At 34.7% G+C, this 14,660-nt stretch overlaps 1 protein-coding gene and 1 long non-coding RNA gene across 10 annotated transcripts in view; both read left to right on the plus strand.

Annotated features, from left to right (window-relative positions):
* Positions 1 to 14,660, plus strand: part of LOC111493399 — a 631,558-nt gene that overhangs the window by 198,585 nt on the left and 418,313 nt on the right. The window lies entirely within an intron of this gene.
* LOC111492982 (DNA repair protein XRCC2 homolog) lies at positions 1,129 to 14,161 on the plus strand. Of its 8 annotated transcripts, XR_002719951.1 has the most exons (12): positions 1,129 to 1,377; positions 1,505 to 1,658; positions 4,564 to 4,661; positions 5,876 to 5,946; positions 9,451 to 9,513; positions 10,463 to 10,597; positions 11,919 to 12,009; positions 12,911 to 12,947; positions 13,039 to 13,139; positions 13,339 to 13,417; positions 13,535 to 13,565; positions 13,824 to 14,161. XR_002719951.1 is itself a non-coding variant. In XM_023142542.1 (10 exons), the coding sequence occupies exons 1-10, from the start codon at positions 1,201 to 1,203 to the stop codon at positions 13,360 to 13,362; spliced, it is 951 nt and encodes a 316-aa protein (XP_022998310.1). In that variant the 5' UTR covers positions 1,129 to 1,200; the 3' UTR covers positions 13,363 to 13,610. The 8 variants fall into 8 exon arrangements, 3 of the variants coding, with proteins under 3 accessions (XP_022998310.1, XP_022998340.1, XP_022998332.1); XR_002719949.1 differs by lacking the exon at positions 13,535 to 13,565 and having other exon boundaries at positions 13,824 to 14,160; XR_002719950.1 differs by lacking the exon at positions 13,824 to 14,161 and having other exon boundaries at positions 13,535 to 13,746.

Here is a 14,660-nt window from a genome sequence, read left to right on the forward strand (position 1 = left end):
TAGTATTCCTATGATCGTCTTTTATGGATTATATTTCTAGATTAGATTCATCTCGGTAATAATCTAGAGCGTCATCTTAGGTCTATAAGACTTGAGGCAGAACCAAGGTTTAAGTCAGAGCAGGTAAGCCCTACTCCAAACATATGAGTCATAACATATAAACCTTTATTCCAAAATTTTAGTACTTATGAGTCATAATAGTCTCCACCGCTCGATACCTAGGCATCAGCCTCTTAAGGTCCCATTAAAATTTAGGCTTAACACAACCGTTCGATCTCAAGATATCATTGTTTGAATCTTACGTGGTCAGTCCAAAAATTGAATTTGTTGTGATTTTAAGGTTTATTGTGCAATTACCAAATAGTTTAGGGGTCTTTTTGTAATTTCCTATTTTTAAAAAAATATCTTATTAAAATATCCAACTTTTTTGTTTATTTATTTTTATTATTTATTTTTTACCTCGACTAGCTGAGATTCCTCCTCCATAATTAATTAAAAATTCAAGAAATTTACTTAAAGTTTGAAAAATAACCATTTTGTTCCTTTTCTTTTCCAATTTTTTTTTTCTAATTTGGTAGGACATTAAAATTCCTTCCTTCCCCACCTTAAACTTAATTTCCCGAGACGAAATTCAACCTCTAAAACTCTCGATAAAACTCTACGAGTTGAAATTTTAAAAGATACGTTGAAAATTTATTGACTTCGAGACTCAACTGTTACACCGACAACGACGACTGGAATGAAGCTCCTTTCTCCACCCCAACCTTCCCTCCGAGCAGCTCATCCTCGTCAAGATCATTTGCCTCGTTCTTCATCCCCAAAAATTCTCCAGAAATTAAACGAAGGATTCCTTGTCATAAGCACTCCGATCTTGGACGATATCTTATTCAGCACTACTATGATGCATGTTCTCTTTTTTATGACCATAGCAGTTGATTCTCAAATTTCTTATGTGTCACAAGTAGGACGTTGGTTGATCTTGATCTTCGAGCTAATGTAGATTTGAATTCAAGTTAGGGGTATTAATGTAATTTTTTATAAGTTGGGATAAAAACATTTTTTTTTAACAAATTTAAACCTATTATTGAAACTAGTAGAAAGATATATGTATTTTCTATAATTTAGGAACATAAATTTACTTCTCTTTCAATCTCCAACGTAAAAACTGTCGCAGAGTTCCGGCCAAATAAGGGCGTTGCAATGGCGCTCCGCCAGTGGATCGACGGCGATGAGAGCGCCGCTGAGATGCTTACTAGAGTCCTCAAAGAGCGAACCTCCTTGCTTGTTCCGCCTCTCCACAGAGTTCCTCTCCACGTCGGCAATGTGGTCGAGCTTGTTGGACCCTCTGGTTCAGCCAAGACGCAGATCTTAATCCAGGTCCAATTATCAAGTTGAATTTGTCCATTTGAACTTCTTGCACCGTTTATGACAAATTGTTGGTTCACCTCGAAAGCATTTGGGAACAATTTGTGGGATATTAAAAGTAGACTGCTTCTGTGAGCAGGCTGCAGTTAATTGCATTCTTCCCAAGGAGTGGAATGGGATCCGCTATGGAGGCTTGGAGTGTTCAGTGGTGTTCATTGACTTGGATTGTCGTCTTGACATCTCAAGGCTTTCCCAAGTTTTGAAGCTTCGAATTTTGGAAGGAAATGGCAACGGTGAACTACAATTACCTCTTTGAGTTATTAATCCGTACATGTGCTTCTGTTATACATTTGATATAGAGCTAGTCTTGATGATCGCTATTCTGCTTGCCTAATAAGAAAATAGCGCTCTCAGTAAAATATTAGTTATTTACTATTTTTCTTGGAGGATTCTATTTCTTTGATGTGCACACAGAATATCGAAAGAAAAATAACCCTGCTTATATTCAAAGATATCTATGGAGAATCTCCAAGAAAGATTGGAAATCTAGCTTCCAATCACCATTTAAGACAATGATTGGTTCAAACTCTGGCTTGGAGATGAAGAATTTGACGACCTTGAAGGTCTTCACTGCTTAATCTGTGTTTTCACAGGTCTTTGTCCGGTAGGGAGGCTGGGGATATTTGATCTTTACTTTCTTTGTTGGATTCAGTCTGTGCAAATGTGGGGGAGTGGGAACTTTTTCTCTGGATCCCTTTGACCCTATGAAGGGTTTTTCCTGTAAATCCTCTTTAATCTTTTGTGTGACTCTCACCATCCTTGATCTTTATTTACCTTGTTATGGAGGTTTAAAGTGCCCAAGAAAATCCTCATTGCTTATGGTTTGAGCGGAATGGGAGAGTTTCTTGAACCCCACTTTTTGTATATCTAGTTTGAGGTTTGGAAGTTCCTTTTATGTTGGGCTGTTTCTTTCTATGCCCTTCATTATTCTCTCTCTTTTCTTGATGAAAGTAGCTTTTGTGATTAACTAAGATGGGGGAGCTTTCATGCCAATAGCTCCAGTATACATGTTGTTCCAAGATTTGCTACACAGTTGGTGGAGAGGTCATCCATAATCAATAATCACTTGAGAAATATTGTTGGCTGTTTTTTGGATGGGGAGATAGAGAAATTGTGGACTTTGTATCTTTTGAGCATTAGTTTTATTTCACTTATCCAATGGAAAGTTTCATTTCTCGTTTAAAAATAAAAAAGAAAACAATGGCAAACCACAATTGCAAGTAGAGTATGGGTTCGTGAAAGAGTTTGAGACTGTCTTTTCTGTCTTTCCTAGTTTTGATGTTCCTAAAAACATTTCTTACTGTTTTCATGTATCCTAATGAAGACGCAGCTTGCTTAAGAAATATTGTTGTCTGACTCTTGGGTGGGGAGATGGGGAACTTGTGGACTTTGTACCTTTTGAGCATTAGTTTCATTTAACTTATCCAATAGAAAGTTTCATTTCTCGTTAATAAAAAAAAAAAAGGGAAACCACAGTTGTCAAGTAGAGCATCATTTGCTGAAGTAGTTTGAGACAGTATTTTTTTGTTTTCCCTAGTTTTGATGCTCCTAAAAAGATTTTTACTATTTTCATGTATCCTAATGAACACGCAACTTGTGTCTCGAGAAAAGATAGATGAATCTAAGTGTTAGGCAAGTAGCTCAGAGTAGTGAAAAAGTGTAGAGGAAATAATCCATAGGGTATTAGAGGGAAAAATAATTGGGAAGATGTTATAGACACAAAAGGGGACAGAAGTTTTGGTACAGAGGAGATTCGATGTCACGGAAGATTTTCATTAAAATAAAAAATAAATGGCTACATATATTGTCCATCTTCAAGGCTTTCCCTCTTTGTTACTTACGAATGAGAAGAAGATGTCATTGTATTTCTTGTATATTATGAATTAAATACGAGGCTTTCTTATATGGAAGAAAAACCATCTACCAATAAGGAAGAAAATCTTACAGATTAAAATAATAAGTATATACATAATGCACATCTAATATTACAAAATATAAAGAAACACTCCACCTTAAGCTGACTTATAGATGTCTTCCACAGCCAACGAAGTTGATCGAATTGTCCTTTCAAGAGCCCTTTAGTTAGAATATTAGCCGTTTGTTATGTCGTTGGAGATCAGATATGCATATTACATATGCAGCAATCTTCTCCTTTATGAAATGCTTCTAAACTTCAATATGCTTCATTCTATCAGTAGAACTAGATTGTGAATTATAGCAATGACAGTCTTGTTGTCACAATAGACGTGCATAGGTGTCTTTTGAGACAATTTCAGTTTTTCAAGGATTCTGTTAATCCATATAGTTTCACAAATTCAATTGGCTAAGTCTCTAAATTGACTTCAACATCACTCCTGGCCACTGCATTTTGTTTTTTTTTACCAAATCATGTAATAAATTTCCTCCAACAAAAGAACAATAAGCAGAAGTAGATCTTCTATCAGTAGTACTTTCAACCCAATATGTATCAGTGACACTTCAACTTGGAAATGGTTATGTTTCTAAAATAATATATACCTAGAGTTTCTTTCAAATACCGTAGGATTCTTTACAACTTGCTATTATCAGTAGTACTTTCAACCCAATATGTATCAGTGACATTTTGAGCTTTTTTTTTTAAAGAAAATGATAAGGGATTCTCCATTCTTCCTCTTTGGTGCCTAGCAAATTTGTATCTCATATTGAAGCTTGTGGTCTTGAATTACGGGGAATTCCTCCTTCAACATTTTAAGGACTCCTTTTTTTACTAAAGTTTCCAGAGAGCTTTTTTTGGTCTTTACCTTTTCTTTTGGCAATTCAAGTTTTGGGGTTCTCGTTTGTGGAGAATCTCAGCTGGTTTGTTAGATCTTTTTTGGGCTGAGGACTTTAGCCAACTTTTTCTTGTATTTTCTTATTTTCAGTTGTTGTGTTCAAGTTCTCTTTGGAGTTGAGCTTTTGTTTGATGAGTCCTTTTTGTTTTTTGGTCGTTCTTTTTAGATCTTGTTCTGTTTTCTGGTCCTATTTTCTGGTTCAATTTTCTTTTTCACTACCTTTGGGAGTTTGTATGTTTTGATCATTCTCCTTTTCATTTTCATTATATCCCCAATGAGAAGTTGTTTCTTGTTAAAAAAATGTATTTGATAAGCCACACAAACGCAGGAGATTGGGGAAATTTTGATGCACTATATACTACATGCCTGAGAAGATTCTTTTACATCCGTTGCTATGACAGTTTTGAATTTCTTGCCACTCTCAAGGTAAATTTCTTCTTATTTAAAACAAAGTTAGCCTTCTTCATGCATTTCATTCACATACCTTTTTTTAAGAAACAGATTTCATTAATAAATGAAATAACAAAAAGGAGTAAAGCCTCAATCTATAAACCAAAGAAGTTGTTAAAACTATATGTAAAAAAATTAAATTTAACATAACTTAACTTATAGTTTTCAGTTCAATGGTAGCTCTCTCCAATTCATATTGATTTCCACTTGTTGTGTCTGCAACCACAAGTGAGGACACTGTCAAATTGTATTTAATAGTATATAGGTAAATATAGGAGCTTATTCGTCTTTCTTCATTTATTGTAATTTTACTATTATTGGTTTAGGACTTCCATGTGTACTAGTATATACTCTGCTATATAGATCATGTATTATCCTCTACTATGCAAATCATGTATTATTCTCTACTATATAGACGATGTATTATTCTTCCATATTTGGTCTCACAATAACCCAAAACTAAATATATCATAACACATCAGCCTAAACTTTTGTGTTCAATGGTGATTTTACCGTGAATGAAAAAGCTTTCAATTGATGGATAAAAGGATATAATTACATAACAAGGGATAGCAAGATTCTCTATTGGTCTCCCTTCTAACTTCGTTTGCTACTTGAGATTTCCCCCTTTAAATTAAATCTTTGGAATGCTAAGATCTCAAAGAATGCTAGAAAATGAATTACAAGGACAATTGATTTTTTCTCGAAAAGTTACTAATTTGAAGTATGACAGAATGCTAAAAAACACTGAGTAACAATGAGTCAGCCTACCTTCATAATTGAAATCTCTTCCACTAGTCAATTTCATAATTTACTCCATGATGGGCCACCAAAAAGAAGCAGTCTAAGGTGACCTCCTAGTGGAAGACCAAGATAAGGAAAAGTAAGGATTCAACCTTACAGTGAAGCCTGGAGGCTACAAGAGACAGCTTTGGTCTTCTATATTAACCCTCATATGGCAGATTTAGCTGAATATATTCTAAAACCTAATAGGCATTCCAAAAACCTGGTGGCCGTTAAAAATTTCCCTCTGTTTTTCTAATAAAAGAACTGTTTTGATTCAAATATCCAGCATCTTCAATCTCCTGTTTTTATCCACCGTTGTACTTCAAGTTGGCTCTCTATAATTTTGTGCAACCTCCATTGTGTACAATTTGTCTATATAATTCTTTAGACCTTTTGAATTTCAGACCATGCACCATAAACTTCAAAAAGAAAGAGATGACCTTGGAATTGGGTTGCGTCTACTCATGATCGACAGGTTTGTGCTAAAAGTAATTTGGAATCTCGTGATGCGTCTCCTGCTAGATAGAGTTTTCAATTTCTTCTTATTTGTCGATTTATTTCATGAACATAAAAGATAAAGATGTAGGCATTCTTATGTTTTTTTTTTTTCTATCTTCCTCTGCCATGCCATTTATGCCAAAGGACTTCAAATTGGTTTTGCTAGTAAGAGTACTGTAGAAAATACTCTTCACACACTTTCGTTGTTCTTTTTTTGGGGGATGGGAACCAATTTTAAGTTAATTTTTTTTTTTTATAATGACTCTTCTGGCCACGGGATCCTCATTGATAATGCCATCCTCCAATTGTTTATCGATCACAACAAGTTCATGGGGAAGAAAATTTTCTGCGAATTGGTATTGCCGAAGGTGTTTTGGTTCCATTCTTGTAGTGTTATTTTGAGGTCTTTCAATTTCTTTATGAACCCATGCCCTGGCACCATCAGTCCTCAACAAAAGGCTAGAATAACTTGTGTTCCAACCACATATTTTGAACTTAATGGGGAAGGACCCTTGTTTGGCTGCCAAGAGTTTAGGTGGCCATTAGATTGAAATTCCTCAAATAACCTTTGAAAGTCTTGCAAAAAGTACTGATATTTCAAGAAAATTCAATTGTGTATCCATCAGGGCCCAATGCCTAATTCTTAGGTTTTTCATTTCCATTCTTGTTCTTCTAGAGAAAATGGAGCAATAAGAACAGATTTTTCTTTTGATAAGAATACAAGAAGACACCGTAGACCAGCAAAGATTAGAAGGAGTAGTACGAATGCCTGGGTTTTTTTTTTATATAAAGAAGAGAAGACCACAGAATTTCCTCCTGCTCAAATTCTCTTTAAGCAAGAAGCGAAGATCCAGTAATAGAAAACAGTTCTGAAATCAGATTTTTTTCTCTCTTTTAGCTGCCAAGAAATGATGTAAGAAGCTTTCATCACCCAATTTTAATCAATGCAACTTACATTTATTAATCCAATTTCTTTCCTCAGAGAAATAAAACTCCATAATTTCACCTTTAATCGCAATTCTGATGTCTAGCTCAGAGGAGATAACACATTAGTTTCTGATTTTGCATCAAAGAACTCCAGTTCAGGTATGAGACTTGGTTCCTTTCTTTTCCTTTGTGTTTTAAATTCAGCACATCATTTCTTGATATCTTCTATTAATTTTCTGAGTTTTGAACTAATAAAAAATCCAGCCCATCCTTGAGAACAATCTTGAACAAGGGATTTCTCTATAACTTTTCCATATTCCGAATGAATAAGCCAACTGTTGTAGAACTGAAAAGGGGAAGGACCCCAAATGAATGCTCCTGCTTCAAGTAACAATGGAAAATGATCTAAAATGTGCAAGCTTGTCTAGATACTCTGGAGTTATCAAACAAACCCTCCCATATTTTTGGTCAATGATCTCTATTTCTGCTGGAATAAAACCACAAAAAATTTTCTTCTCTTGAATTCTAAAAGCTGAACAATCCATGCAATTAGGAGTATGATAAGATATACTAACTAAACCCCCAAAATGCTGCCCAGTTTCTTCAACAATATCTTTTCCCGCAAGGCAAATGAAGCTTTTTCAAAGAAATCCAACCACCATATCCTTCAATCAGCTTAGGATGGGAACGATCATTTTGTGACCATTTCTCAATTTTCAGATGGAAATTACCAATTTGCCTCCACTTACCGTCAAATTCAAAATCTGAAAATTCATCATTTAACTTCAACTTATCTGCCATAAATGGATTGATTAAAACTTTGGATTGCAAAGAGAAAATTGAATATCTTTCCCAGAGTTCTGGGCTAGCAATCTGGATAACAAAAATGAATTTAAAAATCTTTCACCTACATCATTGTCTTTCCTAACCCAACATTAGAAAAGAGGAGTCTTCTAGGATGAAAACTAACTGTGGGGCTGCAATAGACAAGAACATTATAATTTTCTATTTTGAAAAAAAGAAAAATCCCAAATCGATAAAAAGAATAGCAAAAACATTTAGGTTAGAAAGGAATGGCCAAAGAATCTCCAAAGTTAGTAACTTGTAATGGCGGTTAAACACAAGGTTAAGCACAAAATTACATTTATTAGTGGCAACTAGTCAATGGTGAAGCCTAGCATGACCCACGACGAGGTAGTCTAGCGATAATGTAACTACAATGATGGACTCTGGTGACAATGTGACCTATGTCGATGAATCCCTTCACCCTCGAGGTGAATCTCTTGTTTGACGACGAGTCTCCGATGGTGCCCAAATCTTGATGGCCGACACCTCCAATGTGCTCTACATATTTCCTGTGACGGTGACACTAGACATGCCAGATCATTGGTGAACACACCTACGACCAGCTACTTGTGACAGCCAACCTTTAGCATGACCTGTGTGCCTACAGCCCTCTGCGGCAGGCCATATTTGCAAATTTGAGGCCTCTCCTTATGAAGGTTGAGACCTACGCCAAGCAGTCCAGTACCGTACATTAGTTTTCCTCAGTCGCAGGGGACTTGCCATCTTCTCTCTTATGGATTATCCTAGCAACAGCTCACTCGAGAAAGGGAACACAATAAATGGCTTTTCCATTTTCTTAGTCATAGGGATGGCACCATCTCCTCCACCTCTAAAACTCAACCATTATCGATAGAAAGACCTATTTAATTGAGCTAAATGACAGATGTAGGGAAACAAGAATAAAATTATCAATGATCACCAGAGACGAAGCCTTTTTCGCATCACTCAAATGATGGCTAATAACATCTTACCAGGCCCTACTATCAGCCCCCACTGAATCGAAGTTCTTCAACGTTTTCCAAAATATACCATTTGGATAGAGAAACTCATCAACTAGAAGGGTACTATGGTTGATATTTCTCAGTTCCATAGAAATAGTGGTCTTAGTTAACTTTTTGTTCCAGTGAGTGTTGAACAAAAATGATGGACAGCCTTCCTCAACCTCATTGAAGATTAGCCTCTTTCATCCACCAAAAAACTTCTTCAACAACTAAAACCCAATCAATTTCAGAAAAAGAAGCCAACCACAAATACGCTTTCCGTCCCTTGCCTTCCATAAAAAAAAATCCATCACATAAACTAGAAAATCCCTATACAGAAACAAACCTTTCGATCCTCAACAAAAAGGGCAAGACAGTCATCACAGAGTTTCCCCGCTCCCTTGTTCCTATTGTTTGGGATACAGTGGCGATCATCATCACCTGTAAAGAAAATAGAGGTGTCCATCTCTTGATAATAGTCAAAGATTGAGCTTTTCCTTGCTCCTGTCTTTTAGGTTGCTTCTTTTCTCTTTTTTTATAACGCTACTTCAGGTTTCTTATAAAAAGGAAAGGAAAAAAGGTTGGAATTGTATTAAGGTGCACATATGTGAGAATTATAAATCTTTTCTTCAGCTCAACGTACTGCGCTTGCCTAATTTCTTATTGTATAGCCAATTGTATCTATAAATGTTGAATTTGGGAATTATTTCTTTCTTCTTTCTGTTTAGTATTGGAGCTTATCATTGGGTTGATCGTGTCTCTTCATCCTTGCCTTTGTGGGGTTACAACAGGTAGTGCCTTCAAATTTTAAATTGTTTAATTATATATTTATAGGTTTATGCGCACTTGTCAAATTAGAATTCTCACTAAATTTTGGGAAAAGGAGATTATTAGCTGCCATTTTAAACTTTTTCAGGCATTCCAATTTAAGTCTTGCATGAGCTTCTTATTGTGAGTTACTGATGGAGTAGGGTTTGCGATAGAGAAAGTCTCCAGTTACTTTTTATCATGTGATTTGTGCATCAGAGTCAACTATCCAAATCTCCTTTATAGACATTTCTTAAGAAATATTTTGATTTTTTTCTTTTTCATTCGGCTCCTGACCTATTTCTTAGTCCCTCATTTTCCTTGGTTGATTTTTCCCCTTACAAGTGTGCCTAAACTTTCTCATGCATTTTTACAAATTCGGAGGATATTACTTCATTTTAATCTCACTCTCTATTTGACGTACAAGAAAGTTGATTAGACATACTAGGAATGTTTGGTGGTTTCTGCTGCTTTGATTAGTTCTTTTACAAGGTTTAATAGCATCATCTCTCTTTCTATTAAAGAACAGATTAAACATCCTAGTCTAGGATATCCCAGTTTTTCTCTCTCAAATACTTATTTCCAAATCATCTCTTCGAGTTAACGTCTCAAGCTCCATTTCCTTCCTTTGCAGGGGTTGACTTTATCTCCCTGGTCTATAAATTTTGTAGGCTCCCTCTTATTTTCATTGACGTGATTGTTTCTTATTAGAAAGAAAAATAGAAAACTATTCCCCCTACTATTTCATATAGATACCATCAATAATAAAAGAATACTAAACTACACCTCATACAAGCCAATGGTAACTTTTTTCTCGCATGCATAATTTTGTGAGAATCATCCAAAAAAAAACGTGTTTCAACAATGTACAATTGTGTTCTCATTGTTATGTATTCCTAGTGTTATGACAATTTTATGTATTTACTCTCTCAGGAAAGGCTTTTCTCTTGCAAATATGTTAGAAGCGGCAGTAGAAGAAATTAAAAAGCTTTTGCTGGTGCATCCGAGTATTGTTATTGCTTCAAAAGCTACCATTTTTGGGGATAGATCTTCTGACATAGTTAGACGGTGAGTTTAAGGCCCAAAGGGACTTTTTTTTCCCATATGTGAAACAAAAAGTTGCATAGCATAGTCTTAACTCTTGAAGAATTATGTTTCTTGTACTTTACTGCCTAATTCGGTATGCTTTACAAGATTGGTGATATGTGCCTAGTCTTAACCGTTTCATATTTGAGATATGAATGCTCGCTCTGATCCATAGACTTGCATGCTTCTTTCACGTGGTCGAGTACTTTAATAACTTGTTACAATTCTCTAAGACTATTATGCTTCATATTGCTTGAAGACTTGCTTCGCGAATTGGGAGATCTATGATATGAATCTACGTATCACCAATTCTTTTGTTATTCTTGCCCATGTTTTGGTTGCTTCATTTTCAATTTCTCTTTTCTTGGATAGGAAGCAACTACCTTCATTGGTTCTTCCATCAAAAGAAAAATAAAGAAGAATAAGGAGAATGATGTTATGCTATATGGTGTGACCTTGATTTCCAAATTGATGAACTTTTCAGGTATTGATATGAGTTGGAAACTGTAAATTTCACTTCAACTATATTTAGTCTTTTTTAAAACAAGATTTCATTGAGATAAATGAAAGAATGCAAGACATATAAAAAACAAGCCCACAAAAAAAGAGGCCCAACACTAACTATAAGAACGAATCCAATCCAAAAGAATGTGACAAGTAATTACAAAAAGTCTAATTAATAAACTCACACAAAAAAGAAATAAATCTAGCTAACCCTCAAAACTCCTCTCAAGACCTCTCAACCTCTCTAATTATCCTACCGTTCATCTCAAGCTAAATTTCCCACAAATGGGGGGGGGGGGGGGGGGGGGGGGGGGGGGGGGGGGGGGGGGGGGGGGGGGGGGGGGGGGGCGGTGTGCGAAGAAGTTCAACAGTGCTTTACTTTATCTTGAAAAGGAGGGTTCAGGAGCACTTCCTTATCATAGAATAACAGATTGCGAGCCAACACAATCCCATAAGTCTTGAAAAATTGATTCCAAAGGAAGAGAGCAAACCGACAATCTTTCTGTTGTTTGATGTACTCTTCTCTCAATAGGGATTATGTTTTTTTCTACTTTTTGGAAGATTTATTCCAAAGAATATTAAGTTCTTTGTGTGACAAGTTATTCATAGACGAGTAAACACTCTTGCTTTAATCACTATAAATTCTGTTGGAACTAATAATTATCAACAATTGAAAAGTGTTCCTTTTGTAATATCCCTTTAGCCGTGGTTTGAGAAATATTAGAACTATGGACATTGTTGTTTCGATATTTCTTTAGATGATATGACATACACTAACCCTCACTAACTTATGTCTCAGTGAAAAATCTTCATCAGAGACGGAATCAAGACATGGGAAATCCGATGGTGGACAAGTTTTGTACCGTGAGTATATGCCTTCTGCATGGCAGGTAATCTATGAAATTGTCCCTGCCTATATTTACTTTTATGAAAGCCATAACTTACGTAGTTAGAAGTGTTGTCAGATTTTAAAGATAACAAGTCTCTCGATCACGTTAACCAGACTTGAGGTATTGCCTGAATAAAAAAGAAAACAAACATAAATTTAAGGCAAAAAAACTAGAAATAAAATTGTTATCAAACAGTGTCTAAATCATATAAGAAGAGATAAGACATCCAAAGCCACTGTTGTTACCATCACCTTCCTCTGAATTTAATGCATCATTCACTGATTTTCTGGAGACATTGTCCTCGCGGTGTACCTAAGGCTCAATGTTTTCCTTTCCTTCTTCTTGGTGTTTTGGAATCGAGTATTATAAGTTTCGTTTGCTAACTATTTAGTTTTTAAAAATTAAGTGTATGAATAGTCTACCTAATGGTTTCTTTGTTTTATTATCTACTTCTAAAAGTCGTCTTCAAAATCTAAATCATGTTTTGAGAACTAAAAAAATGTAGTTATGTTTTTAGAATTTGGCTAAGAATTCTAGTATTTAGATAGAAAAGATGAAAACCAAAATCAAATCCAAATAGTTATTAAACGAAATTGTATCTATTTGTTTGGATTGAAAATTATATCAAGCATTAGTTTCTATTTGAAAATTTGATGATCGTTATCTTTTTTTTTTATTTTGTTGTTGGAATGTCTTCTCATAGTAAACCACAACTGTAAACACATTCTCATTTTTAAGCACTATCATTAGAATCTTTCTTAAATTATAAACAAATAATGGAAAACTAGTCATTTTGTATTTAAGTCATATTCCATTTTAGTCTAGTTCCAAAGTACTCCACCAGAATGATATTTTGATCATTCTAACCTTAGAAAGAGACTAATTTGTTTGTGTTTTGCAGTCTTTTGTAACGCACAGAGTTTTTGTTCGAGGCTCAGGTTTGATTACATATTATGCTCAAAAGTGGAATGATTTGGTCAACTTTCTATATTTTCAGTCATTTATCTGATAGCTTTTATTGCCTTGCAGACGAATATCTTACAGTGAGCAGTTGTGAGCATCAATCAATATATTTTTCTGAATGGCTTCTACCATCCCTGGGTGTCCTCGATAAATTTATTGTCAAAAATGTGAGAAACCAACCCATTTTCCATATATTATCACTAAACTCGTCAAGCTCCACACTCATCGATAGTAATTGATATGTATTATTTCTTTTAAAGTTAGAAGTTCAAATTCTCGTAGTACTAACTTTAACTTTAAATGGATAAGGGGTTAAATGTATTTCTTGTCTAAATAAACTTACATGAAAAAAATTTGTACCTGCAGGCTGGCATCTTTATGGTACCATGAACTGCATTTGTTTGATATGCCACTGACCAGTTCTTGGGCGTTCTTATGATTCCAGGTCAGCCTTTTGTTTTTATTTGAATAACGTTTGGATGTCCAAGTTTTGTATTATTATCATTGTAGTTGAAGTTTTTATTGTTCAACTATCTAAAAAGCGTCTACTTTATTATGATAGTTAACGTCTAGAAGTGGCGTTTTAAACTATGGTATGCTCGTCAACAAAGGTTAATGTTGATGTTTTCTACCTCAAATATCATACAAAAATGTAAATAATATTATTGTTGTCCTCACATATCGGTCAATATAAGGCATTATTGAGCTCGGTAGTCGTCTAACTTAAATATAATACTTGCACTTGCACTTTTTTCTCGTTTGCATAGCATGATTAATTATATAGCCCACAACTATGATTAAAAAAAAATTCAGTGATATATTTTTTTTGTTGACTGGTTTTCATTGTTTAGGGTTCAAGGTTTAGGGTTGCGCACAGCTGAGGACTTAATCGAATAAGGGAAAAGTGGTTTGGTTCGTGGTTGGTTGGATTGAGCTTCTCTTTCTTTCATTTTTTTCATTTTCAGTGTTTGAATAAATAGGTTCAGGAGAATGAATCTTTCATCTTTCTCTTTTTCTTTCACCGAGTGAAAAAATAAAGAGGAGAAAGAACCAAATAGTTTAGAGCCGAAGGAGAGAAGCAGTGAGACCAAAACTTTCAAACATCCATAGTACACTCGTTACACTATACTGAACAAGCCAACCTTACAAAAGATATTTATTATTTATTTCTGATTTTTCTTCGGTCATCAAATGTTGTAACTCTAATATGTTGATTTAGATTCTACAAATCAAAATGAATGAGAATAATAAAGACGTTGGGCCAATGTGGGATCTCACAACAAGGACCTTTGAATGATAAAAAAAAAAAAAAAACAGCCAAATTATCATGTGTTTTAGCAAAACTATCAATACGATCCTATCACAAATGTGCACTAGTGGAACTAGAGTTATCTAAATAAGTAACATGTGTTGTATTTTTACCTATACAAAAGAAATATACCTTTGATCGTTGTTTGTACAACTTACTTATATATTCACTTATTGGGACGACTAACAGACTTATAAATAAAGCAAAAGAAAAAGAGGATTGGTTCATAATTGTTTAAGAGTGATCTTAAAATAATGGAAATCACGTTTAACTTATATTTTTCTGTTCACATGAAATAGATTTGAACATCTCGTTTTTTAATCGAAATTAATATATATTTTAACTAGTTGAAATATGCTCAAGTTTGAACTAATAAGTT

Source organism: Cucurbita maxima, unplaced genomic scaffold, assembly GCF_002738345.1.
Source record: "Cucurbita maxima cultivar Rimu unplaced genomic scaffold, Cmax_1.0 Cma_Scf00001, whole genome shotgun sequence".
Lineage (NCBI taxonomy): Eukaryota > Viridiplantae > Streptophyta > Magnoliopsida > Cucurbitales > Cucurbitaceae > Cucurbita > Cucurbita maxima.